Consider the following 19,172-nt stretch of genomic DNA (forward strand, 5'->3'; position numbering starts at 1 on the left):
TGCGTAACAGGGACTATGTCTCAAAGAGCCCACAACCCTTAACTTATATGGTACTTTCTATTATCAAAGAGTCTTTCTCATTTGGAATATCCTTTCTTCTCACCCTCTCCTTTGAAGATATTCTCACAATCCACCAACTATGTAAGCAGTTTGTTGTTGTTTAGTCATTTTCTAGCCACATCTGACTCTTCATGACTCCATTTGGGGTTTTCTTGGCAAAGATGCTGGAGTGATTTTGCTATTTCCTTCTCCAGCTCATTTTAGAGATGGAGAAGTTTATAGAACTCATACACACATATGTAATACACACACCCCCATCACATACATGCGTGTACATTATTTTTTTGCTGTCAAATCTTTCTTTTGCTCTAGCAGCAGAAACAACCTCAAACCGGACCATATTTGCCTCCTTCCCGGTTCTTTCTTGAAGAATGCAGTGCTGAAATAGAAGCCTGCTTATTTGAGTGTTCTCAAGTGGGTGTCTGTACTCAGTTCTCAATGAGTCACAGGTTGGAAGCGTTTTCTTCATCTGCTTACCCTAATCAAACCCTACCCATCCTTTCGTTTCCACCCCCTCCATGAAGTCTTCTCTGACTCTTCTTAGGCCCAGCAGTCTCTCCCTCTTTTGAACTCCAATAGCACTCGTTGCCTCTCATTTGTTACTTAATAGTAGGCACCACAATTATCTTTTCATTTGTGTATAGCTTGTTTCTCCAACACCATTGTAGGACTGCCAAAGGTAGGAACCATGCCTCATGCTCCTGCTCTTCCATATAGTCTACACAGACACGAATTATGAACTGAACCTAAAGTCCTTTGTCTATGGGATGGACAGGATACTCCGGGGCTCTGGATGAAGGGAAGTAGAACACTGTAAAGAAGGGCACCAAAACTTGAGATGGGTTTTGAGCTACATTGTTCCTTTTATTGCAAAACATTTGTTACAGAAATTTCAGAAAGGATTTTTTTTTTAAAATTGTGGTAACTGCCAACTTCTGCTTGGAATTACATATCTAAACATACAGCTAAAAGTGCATTGTGAATACAATAGACCTTTAAAAAAGAACTATTTGCCTAGGGTTTATATATATTTATATATAGATAGATATGTAGACCCATGTCTATCCATACACAAAAAAGAAAGAGATGGATATATTAATATATTTATTTGACAAACTCAACTTAAAAATCTTCATATTTATAGGAATTTGTTTAAAAATGTCATTTATCACCCTCATCCCACCCTTTCCCTCTTAGAAACTACAGTTAGAACATTTACAAATGAGATTCCAAATTCTATACGATGAGATTACTGTGAGTACAGTATATTACATACACTTATCCACACAGTGGTAGCAGCAATACCAACTTCTCAGATAAGTAAGTCAGCTGCGATGATGGGAGGCAGACCGATGTTGAGGGCAGTGCTGGTGCCCCCTGTCACTGAACGTCCTTTGCAGATGTTCTCCTAATCCACCAGCCATTTAGTTAACAGCCAAATAACTAGTTACACACATATGTATGCATGTATACATATTTTTTAACTATCAAAATATTTAAAAATTACCCAGTAGCAGCAGGAATAGCCACAAACCTTCTCTCCCCTTCACAATTCTTTCTTGAAGAGTGGGAACTTGAGATGGATGCCTGTTGACTTGGGTGTTCCCTAAATGAGAATCTGCAGTCAGTTCTAAATGAGCTCAGAACAGACTCAGATGCTCCATCTGCCTGTGCCACAGGGATATTCAGGGAAGCTGGGGTGAAGAGTGGTATGGGCTCTTTGGAAACTGAAGTCGATAAGAGACAACTGTGTAGACTTTACATCCAGGCCTGGCCAGAGTAGGAATGGAGGAAAGGGATGGGCAGGGGGTTGGTTCAGGGGATCATAGGATTTAGAAAAGGAAAGGAATTTAGATTCTATTTGGAAAGCAATATGAAAGGTGGGGCAGAATTTGAAAACTTGACTTTCTGATGGGCTACTGTTGCTCCTTATTATATGTCCACCGCAATAATCATCACAGACATTTATAGGGTGCTTTAATGTTTGTAAAGTATTGTACATGTATTATCTCATCCGAGCCTCACAACAGCCCTGTGAGGTGTAGGTACTGCAGGTTTTCCTTCTCCCATTTTAAACATGAGAGAACTTAGGTCAAGAAGTTAAGTGGTTTGCCCATAGTTACAAGCTAGTAAATGTGAGAAGTGAGATTTGAAACTAGGTCTTCTTGACTCTATGTCCAACACTCTATTCAAATTGTGCAAGAGATTCTGATAAAAGGGCAAAGTGGTTTTGATAAAACTAGTTTGTTATTGCTCTAGGAACTACTGTAGAAAGAGCATTGGATTTGGCCTCAGGGATCCACAGTGCAAATCCTTGCTCTGACTCATTACCTGTGTGATCTTGGCCAAGTCACTAAGTCATGCCAGTTTTCTGGGCCTGTTTCCTTCTTGTAAGTTGAAGAGGTTGGACTAAATTGAGGTCCCTTCCCTCTCTAAATCTTCTGAATCTAGGTAATAAAATACAACACAACAGAAACCCTACAAAAGACACATTCCCAACTTTTCCTCTTCACTCGTTCACTTTTAGCCCTAATAATGGGAAAGTAGGGGTAGTTGGAGATGGGGATGATCAGCCTCAAAGTGAGATAATTCTGAGGGCATTAATCATCATTGGCATGTATGCTCTTCCATAAGCCACATAATTCTGTAAATACACTTATGGTTTCGTTGAACATAATATTTGTGCAAACATGCAAAATGCTACTAGTCTAAAGTGGGCAGAAGGTGGTCAGTGTCAGGGAAAGAGAACACATTCAGTTCCTAATGCATTATCATTATAAATATCTAGTGACTGGGGGAAAAAACCCCACCAAGCCCCTCCCTGCCTGTGGAAATGTTGAAGTCTACACATCCCCGCTTCATTAGCGTAATAAATGGAAGAAAATCACCTGAGATAAGCAACACCACTGTTTTTTTAAACTTAAAAAAGAAAACAACAAAACACCCCATTTTTCTTGAATGAGAACCAACAGATGTGTTGGCTGATTCCAAGCTAGTAGAGGCGATTGGCTATTAAAAGGGGGAATAAAAGTCAGCTTGTGTCTCTTTCACTTGCAACCTCCAGCTATGGGTGCTAGACCAGAAGCTTTTTTCCTTTGTCTTTGGAACTGTTGATTCCAGGCTACATGAATCAACTCCTAAGTTTTCCATGTGTTGGGTAGTTCCCAAGAAAGGAAAGATGACTTTTTTTTTGACAAGAATAAAGGCAAACTCAGTCACCTGGGGCTCACTCAGACACATTCTCACCTGTCCAGAAGAGGTCAAGTGTGTGCTTATTGAAAAACCAGACAGAAAAAGCACATTCACATGACACTGATTTTGGATGGCTAATTTGCTGTGATTTTGGTCCATTGTGACTTGGCATGCTTTTCCTCACTGTCCCTTATTGTTTAGCAATTTCTGTGTGATTGTTTCCAGGTATAAGATGATTTTATTTTGAATGTCAGGGAAGTCCCTTAGCTTTTACAAAACTGAGCTGTGTCAGCTTTCAGCCATCTCAGGTGTCTTAGAGCAATGTACCTTGTGGTTAATACTTCATTTCCTCTATTTGTTCATCACTTTAATAAAGGATAATAAAAAGCTCGATTATATATATTTTTAATCTTTAAAAATTGAATAGATTCAAAAACAGTATAAGAAACCCAGAAAGTTGAATGAATTTCTAACTGGTTTCAGCATCACAGGCAGGCAACAGTAACATGATAAGCGCACTGGAGAAGTCCAAAGTAACTCATGAAGCGATGCATGCATTTTTATCAACACAAATTAAGACTGGACTCGAGGGAGAGAAACTACAGCAGTTAGGACACGTTGTCATTGCAAAAGCATCGTGTGCTACAGTGCACCATCTAAGACATGTGTCTAGCCACCTATCAAATAGCATCACTTAAACTCTAAACAGAACATTACTAGATGAAAAATATTTATAAAATACTGTACACTGCTTCCTGAATTGGCCAGCAGATGTAAACAAGCAGCTAAGTCAACTGAGTTTCAAAAGAGTATCATAAATTCATTTGTTTCAGACAGTCCTTGTCCATAACATGCCAGATCATCATTCATCCAGTCACAACTCACCGATCACAACTCACAGTGGCTCATTAGAAGATGAATATACAGCAGCTCATACAGACATTTATAGTGGAGCCATACAGGAGAATGTGGGAATCATAAAATAGTTACAGATGGGAACAAAAAAGGCAGTTCTTCCATGCATATGTGAAGAAGATGGATTTTGGACCGGGAGTATTTCTAGCAACATGTGCTTGTTTATTGAATGTTACAGATTTGCAAATAGATGAAATAATGTAACATTGAAACCATCCTGTAACATTCATTAATACAACCACATGTCACCACACTACTGGGTTATACGTGGGTTATATAGGTATTTGTAATACAGTGTTGGATAACAGGTCATATGGCATCAGCTATAGATAGGACATGATGGACTATTGGATAATCTTTATTGTTGTTACAAAAGTTATAACAGCACATAACATTCACTAAAAAGAATACACTGTATAGCCTCTGAATGTGGAATAAACACACTGTTCTGGCATCTATCATCATGTTATCTATAGGAATTATATTTTAGAAGGAATAGGGAAACAATCAGGAGAAAAGGTTTGGTTTTTTTTTTTTTTTTGCGTTGTCATGAGCACTTTAAAAACATTTGATTTATATATTTGAAAAGAGAGGAGTTTCAAAGTGCTAAGTAATATCCTGGATCTCTAAACCTGTTTTGTAAAAATCCAGTTGAGTAAAGTGCTGTGATCTGACCTCTTCCATAGCTTTTGGCTTGGAGAAATAGGCAAACGACTCATGGGATTCCCAGCGAGTTCTCTTCTGAACTGAAGTTCAGCAAAGAGGGGTTTTCTAATGAGTTAATGCTTCAAGCACATGCCAGTCTTATTGGTAAAGATGAAGTATGCTAATCCAGGAACACACCACAATCATTTTCATAAAACATTCTTAGATTAAAAAGAAAAGAAACAGTGATTCATATCAAATCATTATGTACAGAAAACAGCATATAGAAGTTGGCACCTTAGAAGCAGATTCTTAACCCAAAGTTTTAGTGTCCCTGGATTCTGTACTGGTTTACTCATGCTCATTTTTTACAATCTGCGTCTTGTGACCATCTCCACTCACAGAAATATGCAATAAACATCCCCTGGCTCAGTAACACTGTGTTATAAACAAACTAGTTACAGACTAGACAAGGCAATGGGCTCAGTGCAACATATTGGGGTGTAGGGGACAACAGAGTTGGAAAGAACAAGATAAAAAAAAGTTTGGATTTCTGGAGTGATACATGCACATGAAAAAAAAAAGAGTTCAAAATGTTGCAGGTTGTATTTAAAGACATCAGATCTATTTTGTAACAAAGACTTCATAACCTGAATTTAGATTTGGCTTCAAGGTACAGCTAAACCAAAAAACCAGGAAGATTTTGGTCATGATGATGCATTTAGTTCTAGGGGCCCCTTCTATCTTGTCCTCTAACATCCCTCTGCCACCCACAAATAATCACAGTATGAAATACTGTTTCTGGTTGTGATTTCCTTCCTCCCTACTTCAAATTTCATTGCTGAACCAGAATGATGTCTTAATGGCTTGCATGGTATTCTGTCAGATGAGGATGACTTTATCATCATTCCTTGATTCTCTTAGGGCTCCTGGCTTCTCAGTGTACCTGCCCAGTATTTGAAACTCTCAAAGCTTTCAGGCACAAGGATCATGAAGTCAAACCAGCAAAAAGGTAAGCTATGAAGTGTAAATACATAAAACTCTAGAACACCTCTGGTTCAAGTTGTCCTTCTGTGACTTGGTATTACTTCTGATAAGGCCAAGATGCAGGTATCCATGGCTGAGTTTTTAACACTGGTCACTGAGAATTAAAGGGTATCACTATATCAGTATCTCCAAACTATATTACATACATGAGAGGCAACATGACATAGTGGTTAGAGTTGGCCTTGGAACCAGGAAGACTTGGGACCAGGTCCTGCCTTTGACACATATTGGCTATATAACCCTGGGCAAGTTACTTAACTTCTTGGTGTTCTAAGACTCTAAGTTTCTGCACTGGTGGAGAGAACTTTCTTCTCAGGGATTTCTCTAAACCAATGAAATCACAACTATATCACTGTAAAAAATTAAATGCCTGTTAGGTGGGATTGTATATCTCCAAACATTCCTCTTTCCTCATTGTTGATCAATAGAGAACCAGAAGGGAATGGAAGGATAAAGTGTTTGTGTGGTAGTTAAGGGGATCCCAACACAAGGATAGTCTATTAGGAGGCTTTAATGCAGAAAACTCTACTCAGTTAGTTGGAGGAATGTTGAAAACAAAAGATAGATTGATGTCTAGTTCAATCTCGGCCTCACTTAACACCATTTATTAGTCTGTACTCTGAAAAAAAGTTCATTGGTTGTGCAACAACAGAACTAGCCAAGGTATGTCCAATAGGCATTTGGCCAACACTTGGATAATCACTTAGGGGCAACATCATATCTAGCCTGGGTAGCCGTATATGTTCTTCCTCTCACCCCCGCCCCCTGTAATATGTGACTGAAGCACTGAATAAAGAAAACTAAATCTTCACTATATGACTCCAAAATTCTCACTGATAAAAGCTAGCTTTCATTTAAAAATAAGTTTCTTAATTTGAGGATCTGATCTCAAAAAATAAATGTAACTCTCCATCTTTGGTTATCTTCCTTAGACATCCAAAGTAAGAGCAAAGTCCAAGCCACAGAGACATGTGTAATCTTCAAGGAATGTTCTATATATGCAATGCTTATATGCTGTTTGAACAGTATATAAGCATTGCATGTAACTATCTTAATGGTTCATCTGCTTTATATTTTGGTCTATGGCATCTTTCTGTAACTTTGCTATAAGTGTTTGCAGGAATAATTGTAGCAGAACTGTAGCTGATGGCTTTTGGTTGTTGTTCAACCCCACAATCACCTTGAAAATAATTTAATGTTTTGAACCCAATCCCCAAAAGGTATCTGGATCCACTGTCAAAAAAAATTATAACAGCCCTTGAAAAAATTCTATGAAATTTGCACTGAGATGAGGTCAGATGGCAAAACTGTGGGTATGAAAATATTTAGATACAGCCATGTTCTAACATAGAAAACAATCATGATAAATGGTGGGAAAAACTGGCAGTGTGATTTTGGGGCTATGCAAAAAACAAGTAAACATGGTGGTGACATGAAGGATGAATAAAGTATAGCAGCAAACTGAGCATATTAGTTACATCAAACAGTGAGAAGATAACCCTCTAACTTGTGGCACTGTTTCAAAACTCTTTCTGCCCACTGTTCAACATGGTACCATTTTGTGAATAAATTCATTGATGACAAATGTGATTAAAAAAATAAATATATAATATTAAATTACTTAATTACATTCATCTTGAACTTGCTCAAACTGTACTAGAATGCCCACTTATACAACGAATTGCTGGATAAGTTTTTTTTTTTTACATACATAAATTCTTCTTTCATTTTAGATTACAATCTAAATACAAAGGCATTTCTTGTTCCTCTTTTCCCCTTTCTTCAAACAAGATCAACAGTTGTGGCACCAGAAGTGAATATAAAAGAGACAGGTGAACCAGGAGTGTTACCTTGTTTGTTTCTTTATAATGATCAATTACAGAGGTGTTGACATGTGAAGGATGTGGGACGTTAGGGTTGCTCGCTGCCGGCTTATACAGAACAAAAAGGATGCTCTTCATCAATCACCACAATGACGGAGCCAATGTAAAAAGAAAACAGAATTGAAGTTTAGAATAGCTCATTAAAAAAAAAGAACAGCTCATTTGTATGCTGGTTATTTTAATTCATCACTTTAAAAAAAATTAGCCCTGTGACCTAAAAAGCTTGATCATGGGTCAAAAATCAAAATGGCACCTTCTAGCAGTGATTGAGCTTGGTGCCCATTCTTTCCCCAGAGTTCACCGCTATGTAAGATGGAGGACTTTATCCAAACCTAATATTATGTTCTTTTATTTTCCCCCTTTCCTCCCTCTCCCCTCAGATGTGAACAGGAATCAAGGCATTATTTGAGGTCAGGGTGTTTGACCTTGGGACACAGAGTTTTCCCAACCAATGTCCCAGAAGTGAGCTTTCAAACAGATCCCTCCCAGAATGGTGTTAGTTTTGCTTAGCTAATAAAAATAGGGTGCAAGGAAATGGAGGGATTTGGGGATAATGTCTCATCTCTCCTGCACTGTGTAGGAAGCAAGGTCTAAAGTTTAGCTGTGCTTGCTTTCAAAGCTGTGGAAAGCAGCAGTTCTAGACAGTCTCCTCATGGACAGGCTGTCCCCTCTACTTTCTGGCCTAGAGGACTTACTCCTCTGGAAGGGGTGCCGGAGGCTGCCTGTGTTACTGGCCGTGTTGCGTTGTCTGTCGAGTTTATCACTGATGGAGAAACTTTTCCTGGTATGTGGGTAGAGTGAGCTGGGCTCTTCTGCAGAGTAGCTGTTGGCTCTCTCAATTTTCGGGAGGGCTATGTTGTTAGCCAGGGTTCTGTCTGAGTTACTACCCTCTTGGGTGGGTAATGCAAGGGTCTTCCGATCCTTGGCTTCGTTTTCTTCATTGTCAGAGCTGGGATGACTCAGTTCTGCTTCTCTCTCTGGATGACTGCTGGCCAAGTCTTCTACTTTGTCTCCAAGGCCTCCAGGGAAGATCACCCTGTCAGCTATTGCCTGAGGAGCATTCACACACCTGGTGTCTATGCAGTCTGTAATACTTGTGTATTCTGCTGTTTTGACAGGTACCCCAAAGTTGGTGTAATAGCTTCTAGGAGGTGAGAACATAAAGCTATGGGATTTCACAATTGGGGCCTCTTCAAGAAGAAAAGGGGTGGTAGCCAGATAACGGCTACTTTTGGACCGCTCTATTGTTTGATACAAGGGTGGGTCCACATCCCAGGGGTTTGGGCACTCTGGGAGGTGCGTGTAGTCTGAAGAAAAAGACCTTGTGTCCATTGAAGTGATATCCTCAAAATCCATGCTCCGGCTTGGAGGTCTGTCTGTAGGTGCGAGAGTTGCGTAGGCACTACTTGAAGGGGCAGTGGATGCTGCTGGAGCTGGAAAGATTGCCTCTCCTAGCCCCAAGATATTCATAGAATTGTCCAGAGGGTCTATGTCACAGTGGAGTTCATCCATGGCTGAGACATAGATGTCAATACAAGATGATGGTCTTCTGGAATCAGGGATGATTGCCAAAGTACTTATGGGGGCTGGAGCAGCCTTGGTTTCTTTTGATACTGAGTGGGAGCTAGTGGCTCGGTGTAGACTCAGGGACCTTTCTTTAAAAATACTTTCCAACTTTTCTATACCACTTTTGTCTTTTATATTCATGGAATAGAAAGAGTGACTTCGCATACGGGGCATTAAGGTTGGAGAGGTTGGGGACATTGACTCCTCACCTGCAGGGTCAAGACTTTCTTGGAGTTTGTAGGTGTTCCCCTCCTGGCTGTTGAAGCTGCTCTGGCGAACAATGTAGGCAGCATCTGTACAATCGGAGGAGGTTCGGGAACGAATCTTATTGGACTCTGCCCTTTCCAGACCAGTGAGCCGCTCCAGTGCTGTGGCCATCCGTCCTATTAGGTCCTCCAGCTGAGCGAGTCGGATATCTACTGTTTGGAGGGAGGCCTTCATGCAGTGTTCTCGCTCATTCACTTCCTCCAGGCGCATGGACATGTTTTCCACCCTTTAGGAAGAAAGGAACACACGAGTCATTTGCATTTTGACAGAGCTGAATGCTGACAGGTTAATTTATAAAGGGACCAGGGTACAAGGCAGGGAGACCATAGTGATGCCCAGATTGTAAGCTTTTTAATTTATTCTTTCAGAAATGAAAGAGGGGAAAGCAGACCACATTGTCACCAAGAATCATAGGAACTATAGCTAGAAGATGCTTCTAAGATCATCTTTTTCAGTCCTCACTCCAACTCTAAATTCATGATATTATATGACCTCATATTTTACAAATGAAGACACTGAGGAACAGGGAAAGCAAGTGTCAGCCAAATTCCCAGAGGTATTTAGTGGCAAAAAGTAGAGTTTCTGACTGAAGTGATTGCTTTCTCTTCTGAATTCCTGAATTCAGAACACGTCAATGCAGCTTACCACAGCTGTCTTACATTGTAATTCTTTGGGCTCATATTTTATCTATCATACTAGATCACAGGCTCTTTGAGGGCAGGAACCGCTTCTTATTTATCTTTTAATTAGTCAAAAAATTTAATTCCTCATGGTGCCCAGCGCAGTGAACTTACAAGAGCTCAGGAAATACTTGTTGACTAAATGGGACAGAGGCAGTGTGGAGCAGTGAATCAAATGGCTGACCTGGGTATCAGTTAAATCTGGGTTCAACCTCTGATACATCACTACTTCATATGTAACCCAAGGCAAATCACTGAATGTCTTTGTGCCCTAGACACCCTCTAACACTATCAGTTGCATATCAGTTTCCAATCTTGAATAAGAGGTTTCCCTCCCTAGGAGCTTTCTATGTGGTTGAAATCATGGGCCTGGCCAAATAAAAAAAAGTGCCAAGAACTATACTGGGTGCCAGAGGGAAGCTGAGGATGAGGGCAATGCAGTAGAATGCAGAACTGGATAGTTCTGCACTTAATCATTTATTCATGTTGGTGGTATTGGTATGATGAAGACACATTGAGTGATATTTTTTTCAACTGCCCAAGTTAAGAAGAAAAAGTCCAATTCATGCCAAGCCATATTTCCATTCCAATCTCTCATTAAAAAATATCTAGAAGCAACTCCCAGGGGAAAAGAGAGGGTGGTTCGTTTAGAACAGGGTTTCTTAATCTGAGGTCTATGCATAAAATTTTAAGGGGGCCACGAATTTGGATCAGAAAAAGTTGCATTTTAATTTCAGTATAATGGGTTCAGTATATCGTACTTTGTACTACTTATTATAAAATATTTTTTGGGAAGAGGTCAGCAGACCTTCGAAGGAGTCCATGATACAAAAAGGTTAAGAACCTCTGATTTAGAACCTTCCTGGAGAAGCTAAGGGTATGTTTTTCCTGTGCTATATAGATCCACAAGAAACACTGAGTGTAAACTATTCCAATAGTATGATCTTAAAACTTTAACTCCTATGGATCAATGCAAGAAGTAGTTGCTATAGGGAGCAGCTAGGTGGCTCAGTGGATAGAGCACTGGCCCTGGAGTCAGGAGGACCTGAGTTCAAATGTGACCTCAGACACCTGACACTAGCTGTGTGACCTTGGGCAAGTCACTTAACTGCAATTACCTTGTTCCCCCCCCCCCCCCCCAAAGAAGTACTTGCTATAGAAATAGACATTGACAAAGAGTACTTTGGGAATGCCTCCAAGAAAGCCTCTTTTGTTTTTGTGTTTGTCCTTTTCTTTATCCCTAGCACTTAGAATAGTGCTTGGAACATAGTAGGTGCTTAATAAATGCTTGTTGATTTGATTTGTTAAGAAAGAAATTTGAGAAAGGTCACTGATAAGCTGGAGTCCATCTAGTAGACATGGTATATCATGATTTCAGCAATGCATTTGACAAAATCCTTTATGATGTCATTGTAAATACTGTGGACTAGATCAAAATAGTTCAATTTGTAACTGGCTTTGGTTGCCTGTCTTGCTTAACGTTTTTATCAACAATTTGAATGGAGGCAGAAATGACAAATCTATCACATTTTCTGATTATACGATCCATTCTGTAGCCAGGTCTTGTTTATTCTGCCTTTTAAACATCTCTTGTATATACCTTCTTCTCTCCTTTGACACTATCATCACCCCAGCGCAAGACCTTATTGGAGCAATAGTTGGTTTCCCCTCTTCAAGTCTCTCCTCGTTGTCCTCCATCCTCTACTCGGCAGTCAAATTGATCTTCCCAAAGCCCAAGTCCAGTCTTGTTACCACTACACCTTCCTTCCTCTCCTCCTCCCCCTCCAGTCAATAAATTCCAGTGGCTCCCTGTTTCCTCTAGGATCAAACATAAAAGCCTCTGGCTTCTGAAGCCTTAACCTGGTCCCCTTCTACTTTTCCAGCCCCTGTCCCACGTATTCTTCTGTCTTGTGGCATTAGCCTTCTTACTATTTCTCACACATGAACTCCCATCTCCCTCCTCTGATCAGTTTCACTATTTGCCCCTCATGCCTGGAAATTTCTCCCTCCTCGATTCTCTGGCTTCCTTCAAGTCCAAGCTAAAATCTGACCTTCTACAGGAAGTCTTTCCCAATCCCTCTTAATTCTGTCCCTTTATTGCTTATTTCCAAATTATCCTGCATATAGTTTTTATTATACATAGTTATTTTCATATTGTATCATCCATTAGACTTTGAGTTCCTGAGAGCAGGAACTACCTTTCTTGGTAATCCCCAGCTCTTACCACAGTGCCTGGCACTTAATAAATGACTGTTTTAAAATATTGGAAGGGCTGTCAGATGTATTAGGGAATGCACTTATCTTGTGTTGCTTCCAGGAAGAACCAAGAGCATGTTGGAAATTAGAATGTAAGCTCATTGAAGGTAGGGGCCATTTTTATTTTTGCCTATATCCCTGGTGCCTAGTACAATGCCTGGCACACAGTAGGTGCTTCATCAATGCTTGCTGAAGTGAAGTTATAGGGAGGCAAATCCTAGCTCAATTCTAAGGAGAAACTTTCTTACCATAGTGATTCAACAAGAAAGTGTTTCTCTGTTACTGAAAGTATTCAAGCAGAGGGTGGACAAGCATGTATCCAGAATGTTGTAGTAGACGTTACTACACTGAACGGGTGACTGGACTCAACGACCTTTAAGGACTCTTCCAATTCTAAGATTCTGTGATTTTAAGAGCTACACAGGATGCATTTCTGGCCTCTAAACACAAACCAGATTGTATCACGTAGTTTGCTCTAGTTTGAATCAGGCATAGTGCCTGGACATCTCTGCTTCGTGTGGGTGCCCTGCAGTGGCTTGAGCTCAACTAGCAAAAATACTATGAGTTACTAAGCAGATGGGCATAGAATGGTGTGGTGCAGAATGCACGAATTGGATTTCCTCAGCCAAGAGTCCCCAAATCCTAGAGAGAAGATGATGAAGGTAAGCCATTCCTACAAAACTGCTGTGAAGTAGGAAATATTAACTCAGACCTGGGAATCAGAGTGCAATGCCCTAGCAACCCAAGATCTGACCACATTCTGAAACGGGATTAGCTTAGAAAATATGTTGAAAATGGTGGGAGAAATTTTGATGGCTCTCTTCAAACAATAAATAATGATGGCTATTAGTGGCAGAGACGCTACTTGGATCCAGGTTCTCTGACTTCAGAAGAAGGGAGTGATCTTTCCACTTTCTTCAGTCACTCTAAGTGAGGAACAATCAATGGATTGGGCTATAAGAGACCTTAAAAGTTATCAGACCAATGCTCTTCATTTTACAGATGAGTAAGCTAATTTCCAAAGATGTTAAGAAGTCACACAGCTGGTAGGTGTTAGAAACAAATTTCAAACCTCAATCTTCTTGCTTTCCAGTCGAGTGCTTTATTCCTTATGCCACAGATGAGTTCAGTTTTAGACATGGTGGGTTTGAAATATGGAAAAACAAGATGAAAATGCCCAGGGGAGGGGCAGTTTGAAATAAAGGATTAGAACTCCAGGAGTAGGAATATAGAATTGTGAGCCATTACACTGAAGTTGTGATTGAAGTTGTAAGAATAGACGTGCTCACCAAGAGAAAGAGGGAAAAAAGAGGAACAAAACCTTGGAGAACACCAATTTTTAAAGGACAGGAGGAAGAGTCAGTATTATGGAAACTAAGCAAAGAAAGAATACCCTTCAAGATCAGGTGGTCCAATGTGAAAGATGCCACCCTGATTACATTTATTGTTACTTCTCCTGATTTAGACTATTCAGCAAAGTAGAATCATGGGATTGACACCTGGAATAAACCTTGGAGGTAATTAAATCCAACCTCTCCCCTTTATAGATGAAGAAACTGAGGCCCAAGTGGTTCCATCTGTAATCAAGGTTACATAAGTAGCAAGTGGGAGGAACTAGTTCTTCCAGGTCATTTCTAAACCACGTTGCGTAGGTTCTGGCCATTATCCTTGTACCCCTCCCACCAGACCTGGATGATGTTCTTGGGAGTCTGGGCTCTATCTTATCTAGACCGAGGTCTCCTTACTACTTTCTGTCTTTCTCACCACCATGCGCTAAACCCATCCCTGATCCCCTTTACCTATTGTCTTAGTGCTCTTGGAGAGTAAGGATCGTCTTGCTGGCTTGTATTTGTAGCTTCAACATTTAGCACAGTGCCTGGCACATACTAAGCACTTAATAAATGTTTTAGCTATCTATATTTCGGTTTCTGTCTGCCTGGCTATCTAGGTGGTAAAATCGATAGAGCACTATAGCTCATAAGAGGAAAAATAGCTCATAACAAGAGCTAACAACATACATAGTACTTACTATGTGTCAGTGCTTATCTCATTTCATCCTCACAACGATGCTGGGAAGTAGGTATTATAATTATCTCCATTTTACAGATGAGAAAACTGAAGTAGACAAAGGTTGAGTGACTTGCCCAAGGTCACACAGTTAATAAGCATCTGAGGTTGAATTTGAGCTCAGGTTTTCCAGACTCTCTAGTCCCAACTCTATCCACTCCACCACCTCCTTGCCCAGGAAGATCTGAGTTCAAATCTATCCTCCCATGGTAGTTTTGAGGCTCAAATGATATAATATTTGTAAATCATTGTAAAGTAACATGTACCAAAGACATAGATTACGTGTGTATATGACACTGCTGTCTGAGAATACCATGCTTGTCTGTTCATGAATAAAAATCTTGTCCTAAGCCAGAGAAGAGGATCAAAACTGATTTTTTGGCTCTGTGGTCTATTTAGCCAGAATAAAAATGGCTTGATATTATTGTGATCACAATATATTTTGTTTTGGAGTGATCGAGGTGTTAAGGATGTTTACAAAGTCCTGAGACAGCTTTAAGCTTGATGAATCTTGACCGTGTGTACCAGAGGCACAAACAGTGCGTGGAACGTGTTCCTACATTTACTCATCCTGGCCACATGTTCAGGAATGGGTGGGGGTGGGGGAACACAGGACCAGGCATAGAATGCCATTTGTGCAATTTCTCCCCAGCAACTGGAGAAGGTTTTCAAGCTGGATGATTAGATTGAATTATAAATATCTCCCAAAAGGCAGATGTAGTTATCTCAAAGCTAAGAAATTTGAACTAGATGGTCTTCATTCCTTATGAACTTTGCTTGTTACATTCCTTACCCATGCATCTATCTCTATTACTTCACTTTAGAAGTTACATGAAGATTTCATAAATTCTATAAACAGTATGTGGGAATAGCTTACTCAGTAGTGCTTTTCTTTGGGGGGAATGCAATAGGCTGACCAATTTATTTTTTTTCTGATGTGACCTTAGATGGATGCAGGGAACTCTCAGTGAACAACTTCCTCTCCCAAGGCAGATTGGTCCCTTCTCTTTAATTTCTTGTATTTAAGTCACTTGGGGCAACAAGAGGTTAAAGAATTTGCGCATGCATACAAACACAGTCAGTATTAGTAACAAGATTTGAACCCGGGCCCTGTGTGCACTTCTCACTGTACTATGCTGTTTCCAAGAAAGCACAAGAATGAAAGGAATGCAAACATTTGGCCTCATTTCCAAACTTGAAGAGTAAAGATGGAATCCATGAAAAAATAGCTACATACTCAAAGCGTATCATGTTATACAACAAGCAACATCCAATTTTTTTGTGCTGTCATATCACGTTAAAGCTATCTTTGTTGGCAAAGCCCTCAGGTACTTCTGTATAGGGAGCAGACTCACTAGCATTTGAATTTTTGGGGGAGGACAAATCAGCAGCAGAGACCAGAGCAAAAATCTGAACTGATTAAAAACCACCTCTTCCTGGGAACAATCCAACATTGCCTCTTCTTGGGGAGAGGTGACTTATCAGGTTACACTCTGACAGTCATTTGGACCTTCAAGTGCAACCAGAACCATTACGTTTTAAGATATGCTCCCTTCTTTTTAGTGAAATGGAATTATCTAATAGCTTCTGGAAAAGCAATCTAGAAAGGCAAATGGCAATGGAGATTTTAAAGAAACCATCTTTTATTTTTTTAACCCTCTATTATATTTCATTCTTCAACCATTTTTTTTTTAGTCATGTCTGACCTAATTTGAAGTTTTCCTGGCAGAGAAACTGGAGTGTTTTGCCATTTCCTTCTCCAGTTAATTTCACAGATGAGGAAACTGAGACAAACAGGGTTAAGTGACTTACCCAGGATCATACAGCTAGTAAATGTCTGAGACTGGATTTGAACTTAGGTCTTCCTGACTCCATGCCTGACTCTTCTATCCACTGTACCATCTAGCAGCCCCTCTATTATACATTTTTATTTTAAAAAATTTCCATGCTTAGGAATAATTTGACTTTTTTCCTTATTATATATTTTTGTTAAAACTCCAAAGATTTCTAAACCTCAAATTTTTATAATGACTCTTCTTTACTTATCAGAAGGTTTGGGCCTTCTGGGGTGTACTGTAGCGAACCCAAATCTTCAGGGACTTCAAGGAAGCATCCGACCTGCTGCAGATTGGATTTTCTAGTCTGGCAGCAGCTTCTTAGGGCTGGGTTTGAGATGAAGCTTGATGTATATTTTGGAGTGCACCTGTCTTGGATCTATCCTGACTGGTTGTAGTTTCCAGGGGCAGCAAGTCAGTCCTGCATTCACCCCCTAGAAGAGGGTCATACGTGTTGACTAGGATATTGGCCGATGCTCAACTGGCCTTTGGGTTACTCCAATCTTATCCAGATTTCTGTTGATTCTGTCCCGCTTTGAACCACTGCATATTGGAACTTACAGGCATAGTTAGCAGTCACTCTAAGAAAAGTTAGTTATACCATTTTTGCATTTCAGTGGGCCATATTTTGTAAACTCATTTTCGGGATAATAGGATTATCACTTAGAGGTATCTAGTTGGGACAAGAGCCTAGAGACAGAAGTAATAATAAATAAGGATGATGATGACATTAAGTGTCTGTGGCTGGATTTGAACTCAGGTTTTCCTCATTTCATAGGCCATTCACATCCAGTCCAAGATATGTACTAGCTGTGTGACCGTGGGCAAGTTACTTTACCTCTGTTTTGCCTCAGTTTCCTCATTTCTGAAATGGCCATATTAACAACATTTACCTCCCAAGGTTGTTGTGAGGATAAAATGAGATACTATTTGTCAAGTACTTAACATGATGCTTGGTATATAGTAGGTGTTTAATAAATGTTTATTTCTTTTTTCTCTTTTGTATAGATTTAACACTAAAAGGAAACTTAGACGTCACTCTGTCTACTCCTCTCATTTTACACATGATGGAACTGAGCCCTAAAGAAATTAAATGATTGTCCAAGGTTACATTTGAATCAAGGTCCATGGGATGCTTATAAAGTATGAGTGCTGCTTTAAATTTTGTAAGTATTAGCTGTATGCACTGAAGGTAAAAACAGCAAATGGCACATGTTAATAAAGTTATTCATGCAAATCACACTATCTAAGAGAACATATTTGTTTCTTATGACCTTTATGATTTTGGGGCAGTTACTAGACTTCCTGAGTCTAGAGAGCCTCTGATATCTCTTCTAGATTTATCTATGATCCTTTGATTTCATTTAGAAGTCTAGAGAATAATATTTATTATGAATAACTAATTAATTAATAGTAAAGCAACCAATATTTAATTAATATAATAACAAGAATAATTACTAAGAACAATAATTTATTGCATACATTTGCTCATTTCCTAAGTAATAAGCACTAGCGATGCCAGGGAACAACCAAATGTTGACCCTTCCTGGTTGGCTCTGTTATTGTTAAGAACATAGTCATTATCCAAAGAAGTATTTCATGATATGAAGGAAAATATGTAGCAGATACCTTTCTGATGTCACTCGTATCCTTTCGTCATTAGAAGAATTGAATCTGTCATCCTTTTCTCTAAAATATTCCTCTATGCACTGCTCCTCAAAGTCATGGACTTTCTTGAGCTCATCATCTGTTATAAAAAGTTCTGTGAAAGCAACAAGAGAGATTAGTCAGAGTAGAAAATTTGCTTCTCTCTCAGAGACATTGTCGCATTCACCAAAATATTAAGTGGACTACATAGATTAGCCTGAATTTTTGATTGAACTTCAACCAAATTTCATCCTTTCAAATAGGCTGTTTCCGATCAATTTCTCTGCCCATTTGCTTACCTTTTAGATCTGAAATCCATCTAAGGATATCTGACTTCATCTTTGGGGGTGGCTGTAATTATTAGTCTAAGAATTACAGTCGGCCTCAGAAAAGGGGGAGGCTGCAAAGGAGAATGAAGTGACAAGTTCCTTTTGACTTCACATAACACCAGAGTACCCAAGTGTAATCTTGAGTAAATTTCTTCTTGTCTTTGGAATGGGGAGGGGGTAGCAAATTGGGGGTGGTAAAGGGGTTAGGCTTGGTAGGGTGGAACAGTGGTGGTCCACTGTTAAATGTTACTTCCAGGGATAGTGACATGACCTGTGATTTCACTGATATAAGGGAACTTTCCATAAGAAAATCTTCTCTGTAGCTTACTGAGAGCCTTAAGCAGTCCACTGTGATGCAGAATCCCACAGTCAGTATGTGGGAGGGGAGGAACCTAGATCTTGCAAGTTCTAAGGCCATCTGCCCTGCTGCCTCTAGTTCTCTCCCATATCTAGCTGCCCTTTGTGTGTTTAGACTCCGTGGTTTGGAGTCATGACCTTTGCCTGGCTTTCTCTGAGTAGCTAATATAAAACTTGTTCAGGGAGTAGGAAAACCAAATCCATAGCCAGGGAAAAATGGAGCTTCTTTTTTCCTTCCTAAGAAAATCCTTTGTAGGAGAAGAATTTTGTGAGAAGGGGAAGATTGTATTGAAGGAACTGGATAAAGCACTGGATAAAAGAACAAAATGATAAGGTACAGGGGGACACTCTTTGCCCCCATCCCAGTTTAGAATAATTTCTCTTCTCATGAATGAGTTGTATGATTTCATGCTAAAGATAACACAC

General features: G+C 39.7%; 1 protein-coding gene across 1 annotated transcript in view; it reads right to left on the bottom strand.

Moving 5' to 3' along the window:
• Positions 1 to 898: 898 nt before the first annotated feature.
• TRPM3 (transient receptor potential cation channel subfamily M member 3) overlaps positions 899 to 19,172 on the bottom strand; it is a 457,883-nt gene continuing 439,609 nt past the window's right edge. The window contains exons 24-25 of the mRNA XM_072611419.1: positions 18,043 to 18,175; positions 899 to 9,801 (exon numbers count right to left, since the gene is read on the bottom strand). Coding sequence (XP_072467520.1) covers positions 8,340 to 9,801; positions 18,043 to 18,175 — 1,595 coding nt within the window. The 3' untranslated portion in view covers positions 899 to 8,339. The remainder of the gene's footprint in view (positions 9,802 to 18,042; positions 18,176 to 19,172) is intronic.

The sequence above is a fragment of the Notamacropus eugenii genome, chromosome 1 (assembly GCF_028372415.1).
Source record: "Notamacropus eugenii isolate mMacEug1 chromosome 1, mMacEug1.pri_v2, whole genome shotgun sequence".
Classification (NCBI taxonomy): Eukaryota; Metazoa; Chordata; class Mammalia; order Diprotodontia; family Macropodidae; genus Notamacropus; species Notamacropus eugenii.